Source organism: Lacerta agilis, chromosome 4 (assembly GCF_009819535.1).
Source record: "Lacerta agilis isolate rLacAgi1 chromosome 4, rLacAgi1.pri, whole genome shotgun sequence".
Classification (NCBI taxonomy): Eukaryota; Metazoa; Chordata; class Lepidosauria; order Squamata; family Lacertidae; genus Lacerta; species Lacerta agilis.
In genome coordinates, this window is record NC_046315.1 from 80,337,331 (window position 1) to 80,359,044 (window position 21,714).

The window sequence follows — 21,714 nt, forward strand, 5'->3', positions numbered from 1 at the left end:
GAGTTTCCTATACTCCTTAAAGAGGCCACAGTGGATTCTGCACAGTCGGATGCTTCAGCAAGAGAAACCACAATGGAATCTCCTCCAAAGTTTGGGGGTGATGGGAGAGCCATGTGCTCAGGCCACGATGGTATACAATGAGGACTCTCCCTTCAAGTGGGGTGATTTGTGAATCCCTGTGAAGGCAACACTTGGTCCTAGATGCAGGAAACATGACATGTGGGAAACCCAGCCAGATGGGTGGGATAATGATGATGATGATGATGATGATGATGTTTCCTTCCTGAAGCAAATACCAACTTGAAGTGATTTTCATTAGAACCATGGCAAGGAAAGGAAGGAAGGAAGGAAGGAAGGAAAGAAAGAAAGAAAGGGTTAAACTCTGTCTCCACATTGAGTATTATGCAGGCTCCTCTAAATCTGCAATTCACATAAGGGGAGGGGGAAGTATCTTAATTTCATTCATGCATTTAACTGCATGTTTACTTTTGCCCTCAGGCTGCAGCGAAGCATGCCAGGGTTAGTAGACCACTGGCTACTACTCTCCCTTTGAAGATGTTAAAACCAGCAGTTATTGGGATCAGTTTCACCAGCACTAATCAGTTCATACGGAAGAGTCCTAATGAACACAAATCCTCGTTCATTGCTTTGGGACTTTTCTGTGGACTCCGATATAGATTCTTATGCCATTCTCACTGCCTGGTATGATAGCTCCATTTTGCCCCTCTTTGGCTTTCCGTTATATACATACAGTATAGTTACGAAGAAACAAAATCTCTGGAAAGGTTTTAGGGGGAAAACAACGGAAAAGACAGAAATCAAGTTTGTAAAGAGCTGGATGACAGTCAGTCCTTCCTCCTTGTAGATATATATACATATATATATACTATAATTGAACAGTTTCCTTTGTTCACTGTGCTGTGACAATGAAGAAGACTGATGTGTGACAACATTAATTTAATGCTGCAACAACTATAATGTCATGCTCTCATCGGGTACAGATCCTGTGCCAAACAATATATTTTACATGGCATTAGGAAACTTTGATGAAGTAGGCAGGGCAACTCCCATTCCCATCACTGATCTTACTCATTGTGATGAAGCATTTGGGGGGAAACCAATAATCCACTGTGAAGCTGCTGAAGACAGGAAATGCTCCATTTTGATTTTACACTTATTTATCCAATGGAAACTTATTCATAATACTCAGGAATTGTTATTTTTAAGTCACTGGCTGCCTTTGCCCTACAAGTACAGCTCTAGTTTCCTTTCCAGAAAGAGTAATTAATTAAATTAAAACTGACTTCAATTGAATAGGGTTGCTGGTAATTCTCTCCCCTCATGCACCCTCAGCCTCAATAGGTTGTTATTTGCAGTCATGGGACCAGTGGGCTTCCTGCTTCCTTACAGCTTCCTGCCGTAAGAATATAGGGGGAAATCCAGTGATTCCATCCCTCCCACAGAATGCCTTTTGATCCAGTAAATGTGTCTGCTAATCCAGTTCCCTCTTTCCACTGCAGTCTCCTCTGCCACCTTCTTCACTGTTCTGGAGCATCCATCAATCCAATGGAGCAGATTTTCTAGGTGTGAAGAGAGAAGGGAGATCAGAGAAAACCAGACCCTTTCCTCTTCCATCCTGCCTCCATGTTTCCCAAGAAGGATAGTAGCATATGATTGCTCCATAGAAGTTTTGAGAAACATCATGAAGGATAAGCTATGCTAATGTCACCCCTGATCTAGTTCCTCACGTTATTAGCATGTTTTCCCCACATCCCCAAATGCTTTTTTATTATTATTAGTACCATGGGATGTATCTAATGTGCTCACATTTCTCCCTGCAAAGCCAGAGGCAAGCAGCACGATTAATTAATAAACTAAATTAATGACTTAATCAATACATATTATGATTTGTGTAATCATGCCACTTAGCATGGGGTGGAGTCATGGGAGAATGAGAGCCATGTTGCTCCCACATCATGTAGAAACTGGACCCCAGACTGCACTATATAGTTCACCTTCACCTCCTAGCAAGGCAAGAATAATGTTCTAGTATTGTTTTCACAAACAAAAAAAGACAGCAGCTTTAAATTAATTCTCAATGTGATGTTTTATATTGAAAAAAGAAATACATTTTAGAGTAGAGGTGGAGAACCTGTGGCCCTCCAAACAGGGGCTGATTTAGTGGAGCGCAACTGGTTTGGTCGCAATGGTCATGGAGCCTCGGGCAGGGACGCCACCAAAATTTGAAAGCCCAAGTTCTGCCACTGCTCCAGATACGGATGGACTCCAAATCCCATCAGCCCCAGTTATTATTATTTATTACTTGTACCTTGCTCATCTGACTGAGTTACCCCAGCCACTCTGGGGCAAGCGGTAGAGATAATAGGAGTTGTATTCTGGCAATATGTGTAACATCACAAGTTCCCGACCCATGTTTTAGAGGCTAGCCAACTTTGTGGAAGACAGGATTCAATCAATCGAGATACTATCGCAGGCAGAGGTGGAGGGATTCAGTAGTAGCCATAAAACAGATAACATCTGAGGGTTTTGACTGAGATTCAAGCAATCTGTTCAGCAATAATAATAAGAAAACTTGATAAAAAAGCAACAACAACCACCTGCTAATTTATAGTTCCTGCAGGAGACAGGTAGCTGGAGGCAAAGGATATACAAGCAAATGTCAAAAGCGGCAGAGCTAAATTTGGCAAATAGACCGTAACCTTTGCTTGACTCCTGGTTATTGTGGATGATATTAGTGAAAGAGCCCATCACAAATTAAATGACATGTAAGGTCAGATGCAATAGTTCAAGAGCAATGCTAGCTTTTCCCTGTGCAAATGCTTGAGTAAGAAAAACATTCATTACTTCAGTTGCCAGTACCTTCAAAGCAGGTTCTTGGAACTATGTGTGATTTAGAAGCCACTTGGACCATGCCAGAGGATGGAGTGAATTGTGTGAATTTCAGCAAAAAATCTGGAGTATCTCTCTGTCTCTGTCTCTGTCTCTGTCTCTGTCTCTGTCTCTGTCTCTCTCTCTCTCTCTCTCTCACACACACACACACACACACACAATGTTTTACTCCTACACCTCCTGTTCTCCTTCTCCTGCAAAATCTATCTATTATCCTTACTGGTATATTTAAAAGTAGACTGGAAAGAGGAGAGGTAAAGGACACAAGTGTGGGAGGATGGAAGAAGAAATGAAAAAGAGTTTGGATTTGGATTTGATATCCCGCTTTATCACTACCCTAAAGAGCCTCAAAGCGGCTCACAATCTCCTTTCCCTTCCTCCCCCACAACAAACACTCTGTGAGGTGAGTGGGGCTGAGAGACTTCAGAGAAGTGTGACTAGCCCAAGGTCACCCAGCAGCTGCATGTGGAGGAGCAGGGACGCGAACCTGGTTCACCAGATTACGAGTCCACCGCTCTTAACCACTACTCCACACTGGCTTGTCTGAGGATTGTCTGTGTGACATCGAATGTCACACAAGTAGACTCTTCTTCCTCTCTCCCTTCTGCAGCTTCCTGAATTGACACAATCTGCTCCAGAGGGTCTCACAGTTCTCAAGATCAGATTTAGGGGCGGGGAGCGGGGGTGGAAAGGTAGGGAAATCCCATTGCTTGATCCCACTGACAGATGGACACTATTAGATGTCAATAGTTATTAGGCCAAAAACCTGTGTTAATAACCAAAACTTTAAAAAAAGAACTTCATTCATTTATCTCTCCATTCCCATCTGATAATCTTTTAAAAACTCACCTTATAATTCCATAAATCAAAATGAAAAGAATCCATTTCATTCTCAATTGCTTTTTGAATTTGAAAAGGCAAGTCTTTTTTTAAAAAAAAACAAACCACCAGGTAAGTATGGAACAGAGACACTAACAACAACAAGAAGAGGATCAATATGCCTTGTTTAGTAAGATATCCATTATTTCAAAGGGCATTTCAGGATTACCTTGGACATGATTGCCATTCTGTAGAAATTAATTACTTCCCTTAGGGGTTACTGCTTCTAAGAACTCCACATAACTAATATCAACAGCTTTGCAATGCCTCTTATTTTGAGAAAGGTTGGTCAAACAAACTTAAGCTAATTATCCTTTCACTGTAACAAATAGTGGTCATCTAACAACATCTCTCTAATCATGATTTATAGTCATTTACACCAATTGAGGTTATGGCCTTTTCAGTTTAGAGAAAATTATGTCAAAGAATGTATTAAAAAAAATACCCTCAACCTCAGGAAAAACTCCTGGGAGAGATATTTGCATACATAAGAGTTTTGCAAGATCAGAGATCTTCTCATGCGAAGCAGACAACACACCCTGGCAATGAATAGCAAAGAACCTCCATCATGTTTTGTTACAAAAAAAGAGAACACTGAGAAAATGATCCACCCTGAAACACCTAAGGTTGCAAATACTGATCTATTACCCTTCATTTTCCATAATAGAGTGAAATATGGATTCTTAGTTAAGATGATTTCCTACAAAATGCCAATAACAAAGTGGTGCATCATGTGGAGATATTATTTGAGTGGACAATGACAACAAAATTATTGTTCTCAAAGAATACTTCCCCCCCCGGTGCCGTCTTCATAAGTACGATGGAGTAATGTCAATGCATGGCTGCAATCCAGTACAGAGTCAAGCATGGTTGGGTCTACATGGAAATCAGGGCGGGGGCGGGGGTTAAGTATATTTAACCCCGTACTGAATTGTGCACCATGGCTTTAAAATATAGGTGGAGATACTCTATAATATATAGAAGCCCTCTTCAGGTATTCTAATGTTATCTCTGTGGAGAAGTCATGGAATAGGCACAACACCCCCAACCACCTCCACTCTTGACCTTCCCACAGTGAAGGGAATTTAAGTGTTCTCAGCTGAACATGCTTAAACTCCTTCCTGCAATCAGGAACAACCGGGATTCCCAGTTGTGGTGAGGATTTTAACCAAAATTTCAGCCAAGCACACTTACAATACAACCCCGCTTCTGTCCTTCCTGTTCCGATTCAGATAGTTCAGGAGTGGGTCTGGTATTCCCTCTGCTTCCCTTCCATGGAGGGAAGGGTCATAAGCAATGCATGCTAGGCTGCACCCATAAACAGCCTTTCAATGACTTAATAATCCATGTATGGTAATCAGGGATGGGCTCCAAGTTTGAGGAGGCCCTGAGCAAACTGAGCTGTGGTGGGATCCTCTTCACAGTGCTGGGCCTTCTCGGGTTTACCTGAGCAGTAGGTTCAAAGATGTCTAAGACCAGCCGTTTTAATTTCCCACAGTGCACTGCAGCACCTGATGTAATGCCACTCTGGGGCAAATGGGAAATTGAAATGGACACTCACAGACCCTGCTGGCTAATTTGAAGAGTTCAGGGCGAATGTCAGAGCTGGAGGCGTCTGTTCAGGCCTTGGGGCTCTGCCTACTGCCCAAGGGTACCAAATGCTGATGATGGGCCTGAAGGCAACCCATATGAAGAAGATGGAGCTGCCAACTAGATGGTGTACTTTAGCAGAAAATTTGCTCTTGAGTCCCCAGGGCTCACTTTGCTGTTAATTGAGAGACAACGCTCTGCAACACCTGAGTGGGGAAGGTGGAGCTGCTTGCTATATGTGGCAGAAAAATAACATACCAACACTATCTGAGCATAACAAGTCAGGGGGGGGAAGCTGTTTATCAATTTCATACATATTTCTTACTTAGAGTAATTTGTGTATTAAAAAATAGTATGGCAACATGAATAAAGCTCTTGAATTATGGAACAATTACCATCATTTTCAGATGGGGGAACTTTTAGGCATCAGGTTGGCTGATTCAGCACCTTTAACATCCACAAGTCACATCAGGCCTATGCTGATTCCTACTACTGGTAGGTTAGCAAGAACCAGCAAGGGGCAAAATCTAAATGATGGGTAGCTCAGATTTGTATCCGGTTTTTTCTGCTTCTTTTGCTCCCATTTAGTGCCAACTGAACATCCAGCCGTGCTGGAAGTTGCTCTTTGAACATAACCTTAAGACAGATATGTGAAATGTGAACTGCTTTACATGCTTGGCGGAACTAACGTCCCTCCATTCCAAGTAGCAGCTCAACTAAATTGAAAAATCAAAATCTCCCCAAAAACCAGACAAATCAAACCAAGCCACCTACCTCTTCCAGAGCAAGGCAAATGTGAGCTCCCTTGACATTTTCTAGCGCTATCTTCTGCCGACATGAGACAAGAAAGTGGATGCTCACATTTCTTCCCTGTCCATCCTTGTTTACAATCACATCTTCCACAGTTACACTGTCCATGACCTTAAGAGCAAAATGAAAATACATAATTTCAGTTTAGAGTAGCCATGTGTCCTACTTTAGTTGAAAGGAGTAGAGGTAAAGAAAAATAAGAGGGAGCCCAGGGACCCTGAACTTGCCCATCAGTGGTTAGCACCTAGATGTTCATCAGACTGAGTAGGAATACTGTTTCAGGTTGTGTATCCAAATAATAATAATATTTTTATACTATACTACACTGAGATGTTTAAATGTTTCTTTGGGTGTCCTTGAAGCTTCTTGCCACACTTCTCATCTTCTCCTGCCACACCCTTTGAGAACCACTGATCTAAGCTCACCTTGCTGAATCTAATTTGGCAGGTCTGACTCCAGCCACTGCCTGGATGGGAGACAGCCTGGGAACCCTATGTAACACTGCTTTGACTTCCATGAGGAACATTAAGAACAGCCCTCCTGGATCAAGACAAAGGCTCATCTAGTCCAGCATTCCGTTCTCACAGTGGCCAACCAGACGGCTATGAGAAAGCAGAACATTAGTGCAACAACCTGCCTCCCACCTGTAATTCCAAGCAATTAGTGCACAAAGGTATGCTGCCTCGGGCAGTGGAGGAAGAACATTGCCATTGTTGCTAGTGGGCACTGATAAGTCTTACTGTATATCCTCCATGTATTTGTCTAATCTGCTTTTACAACCAACCAAGTTGGCGACCATCATTATCTCTTGTGGAAGCAGATTCTGTAGTTTAATTATGTGCTGCATGCAGAAAGATGGGATATAGAATGTACTTACTACAACACAAATAGCTCCCTAACTCGCTCCTCTGTGTGTGTGTGTGTGTGTGTGTGTGTGTATATATATATATATATATATATACACATATATATATATATATATATATATATATATATATATATACACACACACACACATATATACTGTGTGGTTCTACTTCAGAGGGAATCAAGCCACATAAAGACAACCATGCATGAAATCGCAAGGTGGCATCACCGCAAAGCTTGTCCATAAAAGAAGCGTTTCAGTTTCTCAACTCCTGTGGTACCCTGGCCAGTGGGGGTGGGTGGAGTACTCTTTCCTGCTGGATTTTTTTTTTTTAGGGGACAGTCATCCCGTTATGCACTAACTGATAAAGCTGATTTAAAGAATCTACTCAGCGAGATGAAGGGCTCTGAAATGAAATTCTAGAGAAATGGGAATCTCTAGAGAATGCTGCCTTCTCTGTAAGGTAAAGTAGTAGCAGCAAGCTACTCCCTGCTCTTGGTGAATGAAGTCTTTAAAATAACCACAGGTATTTCTGTTTAGTTACAGGAAGGTACTTATCTGCAAATTGGCTTTTTACGATCCCCAAATGCTTCATCTAGACATATGGGGTTTACTTATCTGCAGTCTCATCCCGTCAATTAAACAGATGAAATACATTTCTCAAAGGGGTAAGATTTGTGAAAAGATTGCATTCGGGGTTGTTTTATCACAACGTCTACACAACCAGCACCGCAGGATGATTCAGTGGGAGTGAGGATATAAGCCTGGGACAGAAACATCAGCACATTTATGTGGTCAAGGGGAGAGGAACCACCCACATGGGTGATTTGTATATGTGGCAGATGGAAAAAAGATACAATTTTCATACAGAACATTTTGAAAGTGTGAACGCAGAGCATGCACTATATATTTTGGACACATCTTAAGATCTCATAATGATAGTTTCCAAGATCATGAAGCAGCATTTTGTCTTTGTTTGGATATAACTGGATCCAATACAGCCATATTGAATTCTTCACATTTGTTTCAAATATTGCTCTTACCTGAACAGAAATCATCTGAATATCTGTCATAGACTCCCTTGCAATTTCGTTCATCACACTCGCAGGTGTCTCCATGAATATCTCCCCAGTCTCCAGTTGGGTCAACATCATGACATGTACATTCACCACATACGCAGGTGCCTAAGGAGAAAAGAGAACAGCTGAACAACAAAAGCAATAGCTTAGAACAGAGACTGTTAAGATAAATTAAAGGAGCAGAAGGTTTTGATGTTCTATAGCTGTTGAACGTTTAGCTGCAATTTTTAAAGCTACCTTGTAGCATAGTCAACTCATTTTGAAAGTCTGCCTTCTTCAATGTGTTAGGAGACCAGCAGATGAGAACTTGCTTGTCACCATGTGGCACCATGGGAAATGGTGCCTAGAAAGCAATGCCTCAGTTGTTATAGGGTTGTGAGTGTGTAAATGTGTTTGTATATGTCTGGACTTTTCAGGTATTTTGGCTTCTGTTGGGAGGTGATAGGTACCACCTCTTTCCTGCTCCCCTAGGATCTTTCATCATAGGGCCAGTTTCAAATGGATGAACGTCAGGTAACCAATTTATTTTGACCAACTGATTTAACTTTATGCCATGCCATTCAAATGACATAGAGATATGGAGAAAGTGGGACCTGCAACAGAAAGTTGCAGTATAGAGTGCCCTTGGTCAGGATTCCAGGCACTCCATTCCACCCCCCCCCCAAGGATTTTCTCCCCACCACCACCAGTGAATCAGCATTCCATCCCCAGTGAGCATGCTGGGTCCCTACCTGGCTGTATAACGATTTCCCCCACCTAAGGGTTTTCCTCTACTAAAGATTTGGTTTTGCTATTTCTGAAAGCCCTGGTGTTCCCCCATCTCTGCTGATACCTCTGAATGGTGCTGATGGTGAATGGTGCTGTACCTCATCCCCGCTCACCCCAAACCCCTACCATCTGAAGAAATCTTGCAGGTGCTAGCATAGGCGCTGCCATAAAAATGCAACCTGTGGAACATTATGTGTATGTGATGAAGTGATTTAGGTCAAAAGCATCTGAAATGCACCAGGCTGGGGAAAGTTAGTACAAAGGAAGCTTTTTGCTCTTGCAATAATTATCCGAAGATAAGATTTCACAGACTACCTACCAGAAATAAGTTACTTGATAGAATCAATTGTCATTTGCAATGCTTCATGTAAACTGATGAACATAGCCCAAAAAAATATGTTGTGATTTAAATCTAAATTTCTTATTGACATCATTTGCTACCACATGAGTAAAACATCTAATCTGACAGATAACATTTATTGGTTCATTGTTTCCGGGGCTGCAATGGCTTTTTATTATTTTACAATTTTTAAAAAAACCCTCACTGTTAAACTAAAATGAAATGAGCTTCTATTATTTCTATATTTCAACCAGACTTTCAATTACTCTGTAATTAAGATGAGAGAGTTTTCTAAATGCTCTCAGGATAATTAGATGCTCCTAATTTGGCAGAGCTTTGTCAGTGGAGATGTACTAAAGAGATGGATTTTGAGATCTGCACTTTTGCTTTACTGTAATAGCTCTGGACCACAGCCAGAGGAACAACAGTTGATCTTTTAAATATTTGCTGAGTGAAAGCAGGCATCATTGTTAACGAATACAGACACATTCATGAAACAGTGCTCATCCTAAACAGTCCTGAAATTATTGTTTCATTGCTGAAAACTGAGTATTGAAATTACTGGTGGAGAATAACAGACAAACCCAGAGAACCATTCAAACATCTTTGCCCCACCCTCAAGCAGGTGCTAGCCAACCATTTCACTGTTCTCATTTGTTCCAGAAACAGAAAAGAAGTTTCAGGAAGCAGCAGAAGGCCAATATTGTTTTGCCTATGCAAGGACATTTTCTGTGGGAACTGTTCTTTGGACATGCGCAGTGTGACAGGAAGTACTGATAACAACGGTTCTGAGTAACTTGTTGTGAGTCTCTTGCTTGCGCCTTGTGGTGAGAGAAGCAGAGAAAGAGTCTTGGACTCTTGTTGGACTCAAAGCATGGCAGTGGTGAATGTCTGTATATATTTGCTGCCAATATGCTTTTATGCCTGTCAAGTAAACTTCCACACTTGACTGAATCGTTATGGCGTCCATGAGTGTTTATTGCCTACTGTGTGTACCTCCAACCCCGAAGACGCTTCCAAAGAAGGAGCTGGGTTGAGATGTAACTCTGCTGAGTATGGATACTGTCACACACACACACGGAGCGCAAGTGATGCCGGACCCAATCCTTCAAAATCATCCATCCGGGCTTGATGGATTGATCCAACAGAATCTACACTCATGGCTTTTAACATTAAGGAAGCGCTAAGGAATGGTTTTGATAACATAGATGGACACATGCCATCCTACTTTTTACATTCATAATGTGTTATTACCTTGTCGTTTCATTTTTAATCATTTTATGCTGCTCTATCACTGAAACACTGCTCATATCTTCTAAGTAGTGTTTTCTTTTTCTTTTTCTTTACTGCATTCAAACTCTGAACGCCCTCCAATGGCAATCGAGGGGAAGATAACAAAGGACCCGGAGGGAGGGAGAAAGAATTAAAATGGGGGCAAAGCAGAGCATCAAAGGAACCAGCACCAAGGAGAGAAACAGCGCTTTTGAAAGTGGTGTGGCTGGGTTTAACTTTCATTTGTTTGGGGTGGGGGCAAGGTGAAAAAAGTTTTAATTTTAGAATGACATATCTAATATTCGTGGGAAATAACATTAAACAGGTGAGGGTAGATTCAGGCCCAGTCAGCATGTTCAATGGTCATGGATGGTGGAATTTGTAGTTTAAACACTTCTTGGGAGCCACATGTTCCCTAGATTATAGGTTAAAATAAATAATCACAATAAAGGTTTGTGTGTTTGCATGTGCACGTAAAGACAGTGTGCTGTACTCCACTCGTCCCATTGATATTTCTTGGCATTATTCCCTATATTTTATTTTAATACTCTGTGTTGCTGGAATATGTGAAGGGTGGTATAGAAACATGATATAAAATAAACAGATTTGGCTTCAGGGGGTTCAACAAAGCCCACACTTTTCTAACAACAGGTGAGTTTTCACCATACCATGTAATCTCACACCAATGCAAAATATTAATTGAAACAACAACAAACTAAAGTCTAGCTCTAAGAGATCTACATATGTAGAACAGTACATGAATGGCCCACCTCTGTTGCTGCAGATTTTGCCATCTGGAGATGTGCACCTCCTCTTGATCTCCCATGGGGTAATGTCACACTGAAGTTCACATTTATCGCCATGCCAACCAGCCTCGCAGTAACAGTTTCCACAGTAACACTTTCCATGGCCTTAACCCAAGACAAAATGTTGACAGTGAAGAAAGATGGTCTTTATAAAAATATATATCGTTCAGTTCATTTTTAAGAAGATTTTGATGAGGATTCATAAAACTAATAGCCACCACGGACGGCAGCAATTTTATTCTTGGTCTCGTAATAACCTCTGCAGAAATCTCAGCATCGTTTCATTGTTTTCTAGCATTCTGGAGGGGCTGCTTTATTTCTGATGAATGAGTCTGTATACAATAAAGTCATTAGGACAATCGCCTAATATTCTTCTGAAACTTGCAATAAATGCCAGCCTACAGCTAAGCGGCAACACTGGTTAATGCTGGGGGAGAGGGAGAGTCTGGTTTGCCACATGGACACTTAAGAACACTTTTACAGAAAATCATAAAATGTAGATGGCTGAGCATGCGTAAGAGTATATTTGTTCAGAATTTGTTATTGTTAAGATACAGCCAAGTCTAGCAGAGTGCAAAGGAAGGAGAAGTTCTGTCTTCTTTGCAATGCTATTAAGGACTTCCTTACTAGCATTGGGTATCTTCAGATTCCCTAAGCATGCAACAGATATTAAGAGATGAAAATATGTGAATTTTACTTCATGCAAATCATTTTTTAAAAAATGGGTGAGTCAGTGATAGACACACACTCAATTCAGCCAGCATAGACTGGCTCCCCGCCATGTGGGTGTCTCACCAACTCAACTTGTGGAAGCCGTTGGTGTTTCCAGGCATATTGGGAGCATGTTTAGTATTTTTCTGCTATTTGGAGAGTTTTCAAGCTGGGTGTTTCCACCTCTACTATTAGATCGGGTGTGTAGAGGACACCGTTCTTTCCCTCCAGCATAATTCAAGTAGAGAGTTAATTTCTTAATAACTTAGATAGATAGATTTATTTATTGTCATTGTCCGTATATACACAGTATACACAACAACGAAAATCAAACACCCAAAGACCGGATTTACCATACACATTTGCACATATCTCCAACACTCTCATCCTTATTAAAACATAATCTATTAAAACATAACATAATCCAGAGTATAACATAACCTATTAAAAGCATAGCATAACCTAAAAGCCTGTCTCATTCCTTACTACTCACTGCTTACTATTACTTACTACTGACCCTGAGATCATTATTAAGTGCAATCAAAGCTCTTGGATAGAAACTATTCAGAAGGCGTGTGGTTCAAGTTTTCATTATCCTGTATCTTCTGCCCGAAGGCAACAGTTCAAAAAGGTTGTGAGCAGGATGGGTGGGATCTCTCAGGATGTTGTGTGACTTCTTCAAACAGCGAGACGTGAAGATCTCGTCCAGGGTTGATAGTTGGAGCCCAATAACATTCTGGGCAATTTTAATTATTCTCTGTAAAGCTTTTTTATCCGTTACAGAGCTGCTCCCATACCACAATAGTATACTATAGGTTAAGACACTCTCAATGGTACTGTGATAATAGGACAGGAGTAGGTGCTGAGATAGATTCAATCCCCTGAGCATTCTCAGGAAATACAACCTCCCCTGCACCTTCCTCACAGCCATATTAATATTTACAGTCCATGAGAGGTCCTCGGAGATGTAAATGCCCAGGTATTTAAAACTGCCAACCCTCTCCACCTCCTCACCATTTATGTGCAATGGTAAAAATACACTTTTCTTTCTCCTAAAGTCAATTATAAGTTCTTTGGTTTTTTTGGTGTTAAGCATAAGATTATTTTCTTTACACCATTGAATTAACCCCTGTACTTCTTTCCTATAAGCAGACTCATCATTCTCACTAATGAGCCCCACCACTGTTGTATCATCCGCAAATTTGATGATTATGTTGGAATTATACAGTGGGGTGCAATCACATGTGTACAGGGAATAAAGAAAGGGGCTTAACACACATCCCTGAGGAGCTCCTGTGCTTAATACTAGGGTAGAAGAATAGTAAGATCCCATTCGCACTGTCTGCGGCCTATCAGTCAGGAAATTCCTTACCCACAAACAGATCTTCTGATGTATACCCAGATTGGTCATTTTAAAAAAAACTTGGTCGGTTTTCCTTTTTTACTCTTTTCTGGTAACTATCTATTTATTGGCAATTAATTTATCTCCTTCTCAAACTTTGTTCTTGAGGCAAATGTACCAAAGTATCAGCAGAAAAAGCCCAATCCTACACTATCGTGCATACCCATAATTTAAGACTTTGCAAAATCCCATTTATTGTAATAAAAGAAATTACTCCTGCTAGTGAAGGAATGGACTGGACTGTTGCTGCTTTCTGCTGAGTCTTCTGCAGCTATAAACCTCTTCAAAATAATGGCCACAGGGAATGGAGTAAGTGTTCATACTGTCATGATATGTGGACTAGAGCCTACCAAGATACTAATTTTCACTGTTGTAACCCTCAAATTGCTTAAGCGGAATAATATGCATGCTACCTATTGCCCTAAAGCAACATCGTACTCCCTCTATTCTCTGTAACAGTTAACCTTACATCTGGCTAACACAAGATGTCTTACAAGGCTCCTGCTTCCTAAAATGCATCTCTCTCATTATTCACAACCACTGCTACTATCAAAAAGTTTCTCCATGCAGCATATACTCTGCAAACAAAAGTAAAAATTGAAAGCTTGTGTCTCCTTTGGCAAAAGAGAAATGGTAGAGCTTAGCTTCAGAATTCACTATCTGGGCTCCAGTTCACCTTAAAGTACTTGTGATTAAATCCCATTGAAAACAGTGGCTTTGATGGAATGCAATCATCATCAATGGGACGTGGGTGGAGCACTGGGTTAAACCACAGAGCCTAGGGCTTGCTGATCAGAAGGTCGGTGGTTCGAATCCCCGCGACAGGGTGAGCTCCCGTTGCTCGGTCCCAGCACCTGCCCACCTAGCAGTGTGAAAGCACGTCAAAGTGCAAGTAGATAAATAGGTACCGCTCCAGCGGGAAGGTAAACGGTGTTTCCGTGCACTGCTCTGGTTCTCCAGAAGCAGCTTTGTCATGCTGGCCACATGACCCGGAAGCTGTACGCTGGCTCCCTCGGCCAGTAACGCGAGATGAGTGCCGCAACCCCAGAGTCGGACACGACTGGACCTAATGGTCAGGGGTCCCTTTACCTTTACCTTTTAATCATCATCAATAGTGTTGAAGTGCAGCCCTTTCATGCAAAAACTCCCCTCATGCCACATCAATACTATTTGATTAACACTTGCAATAATTCTCCATCTCTGTAAATACACTCACCTGTACACATCTCTCCTGTTTCTTCATCTATGCATTCTCGGTCATCACACTCACAATATTTACCATGGATCAATCCATTCCCTTCTAAATTGTCACATTTACATCGGCCACAATGACAAGTTCCTGTTAGAACCAGAAACAAAGACAACATGGATAAGTCAGAGTGCAAGAAGGAATGTCAAAGGCAATCTCTTCTAATCCCTTGGAATGCAGCATGATTTCATGGCCTTATCCATGTCTGCAAGATATTAAATTACTATTTATTTCATTTATAACAATGGGAAGTGCTAGAGTAGAGCCCTCTAAATGGAGTTGGACGCTCCACTCTAAGGGAGGGGTAGTCGTGGTATCAAGAGCCACATACATGTCAAAAGGAGCATTACAAGACTGAAGGCCATCATGCCCCCAATGACATTGTCACAGGTGCACAAGGGCCTAGTGTTCTCAAGGTAAGCCTGGGTCATTGTTTATAGAACTTTGTGGCTCTAGTACTGGAAATTGCATTCCAAACCTCCACAATAGGTTTAGTACCTCCACCAGGCATCACTTTTTCTACAGTCTAATCATCGGATCTGGATCAGCACTAACTCTACAAATAATATAGCTCTGATGCAACACAGAAATTCCAACCGGCCCAGATTTAATTGCAACAATGCAAAGTATCAGTGCAATCTTCAGCTGCATCCAACCCACTGTGCATGTTCACTGGGAAGTAATTCTTCGTGCTATTCATTTATGCTGGATTCTCAAAATATTCCAGTTCTTGCACATTTCCTTTAAACCCCTCTTTGAGTTAATCCATATAATTCAAAATCACATAATAGATCACCAAAGTGTCCCCTGTTTACCCCATGTCCATACATCAAACCAAAGCAAAATTAAACCTCACCTGCATTTGAGCAGATGTTATCTTGCGAATTCTTGCACATTTCATTACTTTTCTTCCGTGTAAGGTTGCAGGTTGTTGGGTACTGGCAGGCATCACCATACCAACCATCCTCACATTTGCACTTTCCACAGTCACACTTTCCATGGCCTGGATGAATAGTCAAAGAATCGCTGATCAGCATATGCACACAGCAAATCTCAACGTTTTATTTTGAAATGCTGCTGATTTGCTCTTAACAGGGTTCAATTTATATACAAATGATTAGATGTAAATGTTACGTGGCTGTTAACCAATCAAATGGTTTGAGCGTGAACTATCAAACACAAATCAAAATCCAGTTACAGAACAGAGAGTCTGGCACCTTCTCTTTAAATGAATGTGGACTTTCATTTAAAAACAGAAGATAAATTTTCAAAAATATTTTCTTGCTTAAGGAGGACCATGAGAGAAAATATACAGTTACAGGTAAAGGTAACAAATAAATAAATGAATGAATATGTGGATACTTTCCTACCATACTGTCAGTGCCTCCATCTGCTTATAATCATCATAACAATAGTTTTATTATTTATACCCTGCCCATCTGGCTGCGTTTCCCCAGCCACTCTATTATTGAGCTTCTCAATCAGTTACTCCTACCAACACCCCACATTTCCCTCTTTCATCTTCTGATTAACCTGGCTTCTGTTAAAAATGATTTGTCAGGTCCAGACAACTTAACACTACTGTGCTCCATTTTAAAAGGGTGAGCATCCACCCTGGGAGTTTGCACAGCTAGTTACTTGGCAGATGCATTTATTTGTCACCCAGGCAGAAATGCATGGCTCTGTCACCACCTTCATGCAACCTGGCTAACAAGTAATAGTGGGATGGGTATATCAGAGGAAGTACTCATGCCCCTCTTAAGTTCTAATTCTCCATGCATCCATGGATGAGGAGATGGAAGAACGCATATGCACCAACAGGAAAATCACATGATCCCCAGGTCACATGGTATCCATGGAGCGGTATCCAATGTTGAAAGGTCTATGTGTTGCTTGACTTACAGAGATCTAGGAGTTCAACATTCATATTCCAAGTGGTTCCAAGGGGCAAGATGTCATGGTATTTATTTTTTTTAAAGGGTGTAACTTTTAACATGAGTATATCATTATGGCCATAAAACTAGAAGTTATAAAGTTATAAAACTAATATCATCTTCCCTAAACATAAGCATACTCACATGTACCAAGTTAGGCATATCCATAACAATTGGCTACTGGGGGAGTGTAGCCCCTCTTCCTGAGTAATGCTTATGGAAGATGGATTATTTTTTATTTCTCCGGATTGTCCAAATATTCCACACTAGCTTCACATTTAAGAAATGTTTAATTCTGTATGTTAAGTACCATCCTCACCTCAAAAATAAGCCTTTGACAGTTTTATATCCTCCTCTCCACCTAGCAAAGTGAAAAGACTGCAGAAAGAGAGTGAATTTTTTTCAAAAAATCATAAAGGTATCTCCTCTGCCGCCCCCTCCACACACACCCTTTCACTGGTGGTCAATGTCTGTCTTGAATTGGTCCATAAATATAAGTATCCACTATTATTAGTTTTTATTTAAAACAAAAAACAAATCAAAAAACAACCCACCACCCTTCCATCGATCTCTTTTTAATACAATAAAAATATCACAATTTAGCCTTATTCTATTCCAATCCCCCTGGTGAATTAAGAGCTCAATCTCCCTTGATCTTTATGGAATAAAAGAAGCGCCAAACAAAAGTGTGAAAGATGTTCTCCCTCCCAGCTACCTTGTTCCTTAAACATCAATTTAGCAGTCTAGCCTTCGTAATCTCCTTTAGCTGCTGGTCAGGCAGCCTTAATCCCTCACAGTCAATGGAGATAAGCATTAATCAAAAACATTATTACACAACGGGCAAAAAGGGGGAAAGGAAGGATTGTTTTAAAATAAAGGAACCTATAAAAACATAGCTGCCAACTTGGAGTAGTGGTTTGACTTTATTCAAAATAGTAATTGAAGCCCTATGCGGGCATCACAATTAGGTGACTGTAAATATATATAAAGAAGACTGATCGCCGAAGAATTGATGCTTTTGAATTATGGTGCTGGAGGAGACTCTTGAGAGTCCCATGGACTGCAAAAAGATCAAACTTATCCATCCTTAAAGAAATCAGCCCTGAGTGCTCACTGGAAGGACAGATCCTGAAGCTGAGGCTCCAGCACATTGGCCACCTCATGAGAAGAAAAGACTCCCTGAAAAGACCCTGACATTGGGAAAGATGGAGGGCACAAGGAGAAGGGGACGACAGAGGATGAGATGGTTGGACAGTGTTCTTGAAGTGACTAGCATGAGTTTGGCCAAACTGCGGGAGGCAGTGAAAGATAGGCGTGCCTGGCGTGCTCTGGTCCATAGGGTCACAAAGAGTCGGACATGACTGAACAACAACAACAAAATATATTTGGGGGAGAATGTGGATGAACACATTGGCTCTATCCTTCCTCCATCACCATTTTCATTACTTTCCAATTCATGGCCAGCCTTTTCTTTGTTCTCTTGGGCTATCCAGTCCAAATCTAGTTTAAAGATTAAAAGCTCCTCAGAAGGAACAGCAGTGGTCTTGAAATTGGCCACCAACTCTGAGCTGTGTTGGTGCCAAGATTACCTCATGGGCAAAATTGGGAAATCTAGGCAGGCCTTTTTAGGCCCATGGAGCAGAAGTTCCAAACCGCTGCTCTAATATGTTTATAAAGCACCATGATTTTTCACTACATCTCCAGACGACAAGAACAAAACATGTGGGGTACTAGTCACCTTTTATAATTTATACATATATTAAAATATGTGGGGTTTTCAGCATGCAGGTGAAAGGACTTAAAACATTGAATTCTTTTCTGCACTATACAGGAAGAATAAAAAAGGAGTAGCAGCTGGTATGGTAATTAAATTGGTCTCATTAGTATTTTTTTATGAACCAGAGAATGATTCAAAAAAGAGCTTATCAGAATCTGAAAAGTGCCTCATGGAATAGCTTAAGAAATCATTTTTGATTGATCCTCTCTTGAATCACAGAGGATTTAGAAGTCAGAAAAGAGAATGAGAAAATGGGAGAGTTCTGTAATTATTGTCCAGCTTTGAGAGAGAGGGAATAAAGCATCTTCACCTAGCTCAGAGAATTTCAAAATAATCCACTGAGCCAGACTCTGCCTGCACAAAAAGAGTGTGTTTCTGTGGGTGGGTACACACATATTATTAGTATCAGGATCATCACACAGGGATTAGCAAATCGCCACCACACTGTTGGAAAATTGTCTTTCCTCTGAACCAGTGTTGACAATTTGCAACCATAAGCTGACTTTTATTGACGTTTTATCTGCCTTATTTTATTTTATTGCAGTTTTGTGCTATTTATATTTTTGCTGCTAGTTGCCTTGAGCATCATTTGGTGGAAAGGAAGGGCTGCATAATAAATTAATAAACAAACCAGCAAATGTGAGGACAAATCTAACAAGATTCTGGATGCTCAGATTAACCTTCCTGATAAAGGAAAATTAAGATATAGAAAACAAACTTGTTTCTCCATCATACCAAAACTTACAATTTTTCTGGTTTTGTATATTATTAGAAGGTTCTTTTATATAAAAAAGATCTTCTGATTAACATTGGCAACATATTACTTATGCTTATATCAAGTAAAAAAAAAGTTTTAAAAAATGAGGTGCTTACCGGTATATGGTGCTTACTTCTGAGCACAAAACAACATACGAAACTTAACTACATTGATTTGTAATGCTGATGTGAGGGAAAACTTCAGATATTTGTTGTTGTTGTTGTTAGCAAAGCTTGTTACATATAATGAATAAAATTATTATTCCTTTTTTCAGAAGAAATAAAAGATAGGTGCTGTGGATTTAAAAAAATTAAAATGTTGCCCTCTGGCGGATAATGCTGGCATAGAAACACGGAGGGGGAGAAATTCTCATCATAGGCTTGTCATTCAGAATGTGCATGGATGATCTTGAATATTATTCACTGTAAAAGGCAAATTCTATATGTATTAGAAAAATTCATACTCTGGGGCCTGGAATGGTTTGTAGCATTCCTTGCACTGTCCCCCACCCCACCCCAGGCATGGCTATTATTCCTCAGATTTTATATTCTGTTCCTTCCTGTCTCTCAGTGTTGTTGAATTACCACTCCCATCATCCCTGGTTCAACAACATCTGGAGGGCTGTCACAGGAGTGTGCCAGTCAGTAAATCACATAGTTCAAAGATGGAGTTAACTCTTTGCTAGCAAAGACATCACCTTCCCCATCCCTGCTGTAGAGCGATAGCCACTCTTATTTTATTTCTATGTGCATGTGTTCCCCGGTTTGCACTTTGGAACATGTGCTCCTTCCCTCGTTCTTTCTGTTTGCGTTGAGTTTATTGATTGCTTTTTGTGAATGTAAAAATAACAATAACCAGCAGAGCGACACAAACTGAGGCTGTAGCAGCAGAGAGCAGTGGATTTACAACTGTATCAGCAGCACCTTGGTGATTCGGCACCCTGTGCGATGCCAACATTTGGCACGTACGCACACACACACCCAGCTCTCACACTGCCTTCCCAAACCCAGGTAACACAATAGGCTTTAGGAAGGAGGCGCGAGGGTTCGGGCAGGGTCCTAGAGCTTGCCCTCATCTTTCCCAAAGCAAGCACTAACTATCTAGGCTCTGGGAAGAATGATAGAAGGTCACCCTCGGCTCAGTGCCCTTTGCAAAGGAACCGCCTGCACTGCCCTAAATCCGCCTCTGCAATCAGCAACTGTGAGGGCAGAAGATGGTGGCAGGGATAATTCACCTTCCCCCCATTCCCTGCACCAGGCTCTAGACTGGCAGAGCAGAGCAGAGCAGGGGGTCCTGGATAGAAATGTAAAATTTGGAAGCTCGGGAAAAAAACCCGGTTTTTTTCCTGGGGGGAAAAACGGAAATTTTCAGTAAAATTGGGGGGGGAAATGCTACATTAGCACTTCTTTTTTCTTTTCCAGATTGAAAGTCATTCTGTTACTTTAGAAACATAAAATATAACTATGGACAATTTTAATGGGCATAAAATTAACACAACTAGCATATTAAAAATATAGTGTATCCAAACAATTATTACAAACAGAATTTACTTTAAAAATAATATTTATTTGTAACAAATGGAGCAACAATCTCCTGAACTGTTTACTAGTTTATGTGGAGGGGGGGGGACTCCACAAAACAATTTTTAAAAATCCAAAAGTAACAATTATTCATATTTCCTCTCCACAGTATTTTTTTAAAAAACATTCTCATTAAAAAAAACCGAAGAAGGAAGTGGGACTAAATTTCAATGAATGGGCATGAAATTTAATCAGAATCATTTTCTGAGCTGTAATGATCAGTATCAGTTTCAGTCTCTGCTTCTGCTTCTGCATCTACTCTGTTGTGTCTGTCATTATCACAGTTATTATGGACTTCTAAAAACTGAAGGTTTGCTGGGATTGAAACAATTTTTCAGAAAAAAACAAATAATAATAATAATAATAATGTTATTATTTGTACCCTGCCCATCTGGCCGGGTCCCCCTAGGGAAAAAATGGGGGTGGGTTTTTCCGAATTTTTCAGGGGGTTTTCTGGGCCTTCACATCTCTAGTCCTGGATCAGACCTCTCACCCCAAACAAGCTGGTTTTCAAACACCACTGGTATTAGCATATGCTGTACTATGTTTTCAGTATGTGGGTTGCTTGGCAGTGAACCCCACCACCACTTAGAGTGTGGCAGAGGGAAGTGTGCTGCTTCCTCATCCCCACATGGCAGATCAGGGTTTAGGGGATTATTACTCAGTAAACTTAACAAATACACACACACACACACACACACACACACATATATACACACACACACAGTGGGACCTCGACTTACGAGCTCCTTGATGTACGTCATTTTTGACTTGCGAATGACTTCCGGGAGAAAAAAATGGCCGCCGCTTCCGAATTTTTTGACCTATGAAGGGGAAGCGGTGGCACGATACCTCGACCTACGAGTTTTTAAATGCAGTTTTCTTGACCTACGATTTCCCCCCTCCCTGGAGATAGCGCCTTTCAAATTACGAAAATTTTGACCTATCAGGGCGCCTTCGGAACGCATTAACGTCGTAAGTC

The 21,714-nt window shown here is 40.9% G+C and overlaps 1 protein-coding gene across 1 annotated transcript in view; it reads right to left on the reverse strand.

Annotated features, from left to right (window-relative positions):
• ITGBL1 (integrin subunit beta like 1) overlaps nt 1-21,714 on the reverse strand; it is a 114,277-nt gene that overhangs the window by 42,656 nt on the left and 49,907 nt on the right. The window contains exons 3-7 of the mRNA XM_033147796.1: nt 15,541-15,687; nt 14,652-14,774; nt 11,287-11,427; nt 8,101-8,241; nt 6,154-6,300 (exon numbers count right to left, since the gene is read on the reverse strand). Of these exons, the coding sequence (XP_033003687.1) occupies nt 6,154-6,300; nt 8,101-8,241; nt 11,287-11,427; nt 14,652-14,774; nt 15,541-15,687 (699 nt within the window). The remainder of the gene's footprint in view (nt 1-6,153; nt 6,301-8,100; nt 8,242-11,286; nt 11,428-14,651; nt 14,775-15,540; nt 15,688-21,714) is intronic.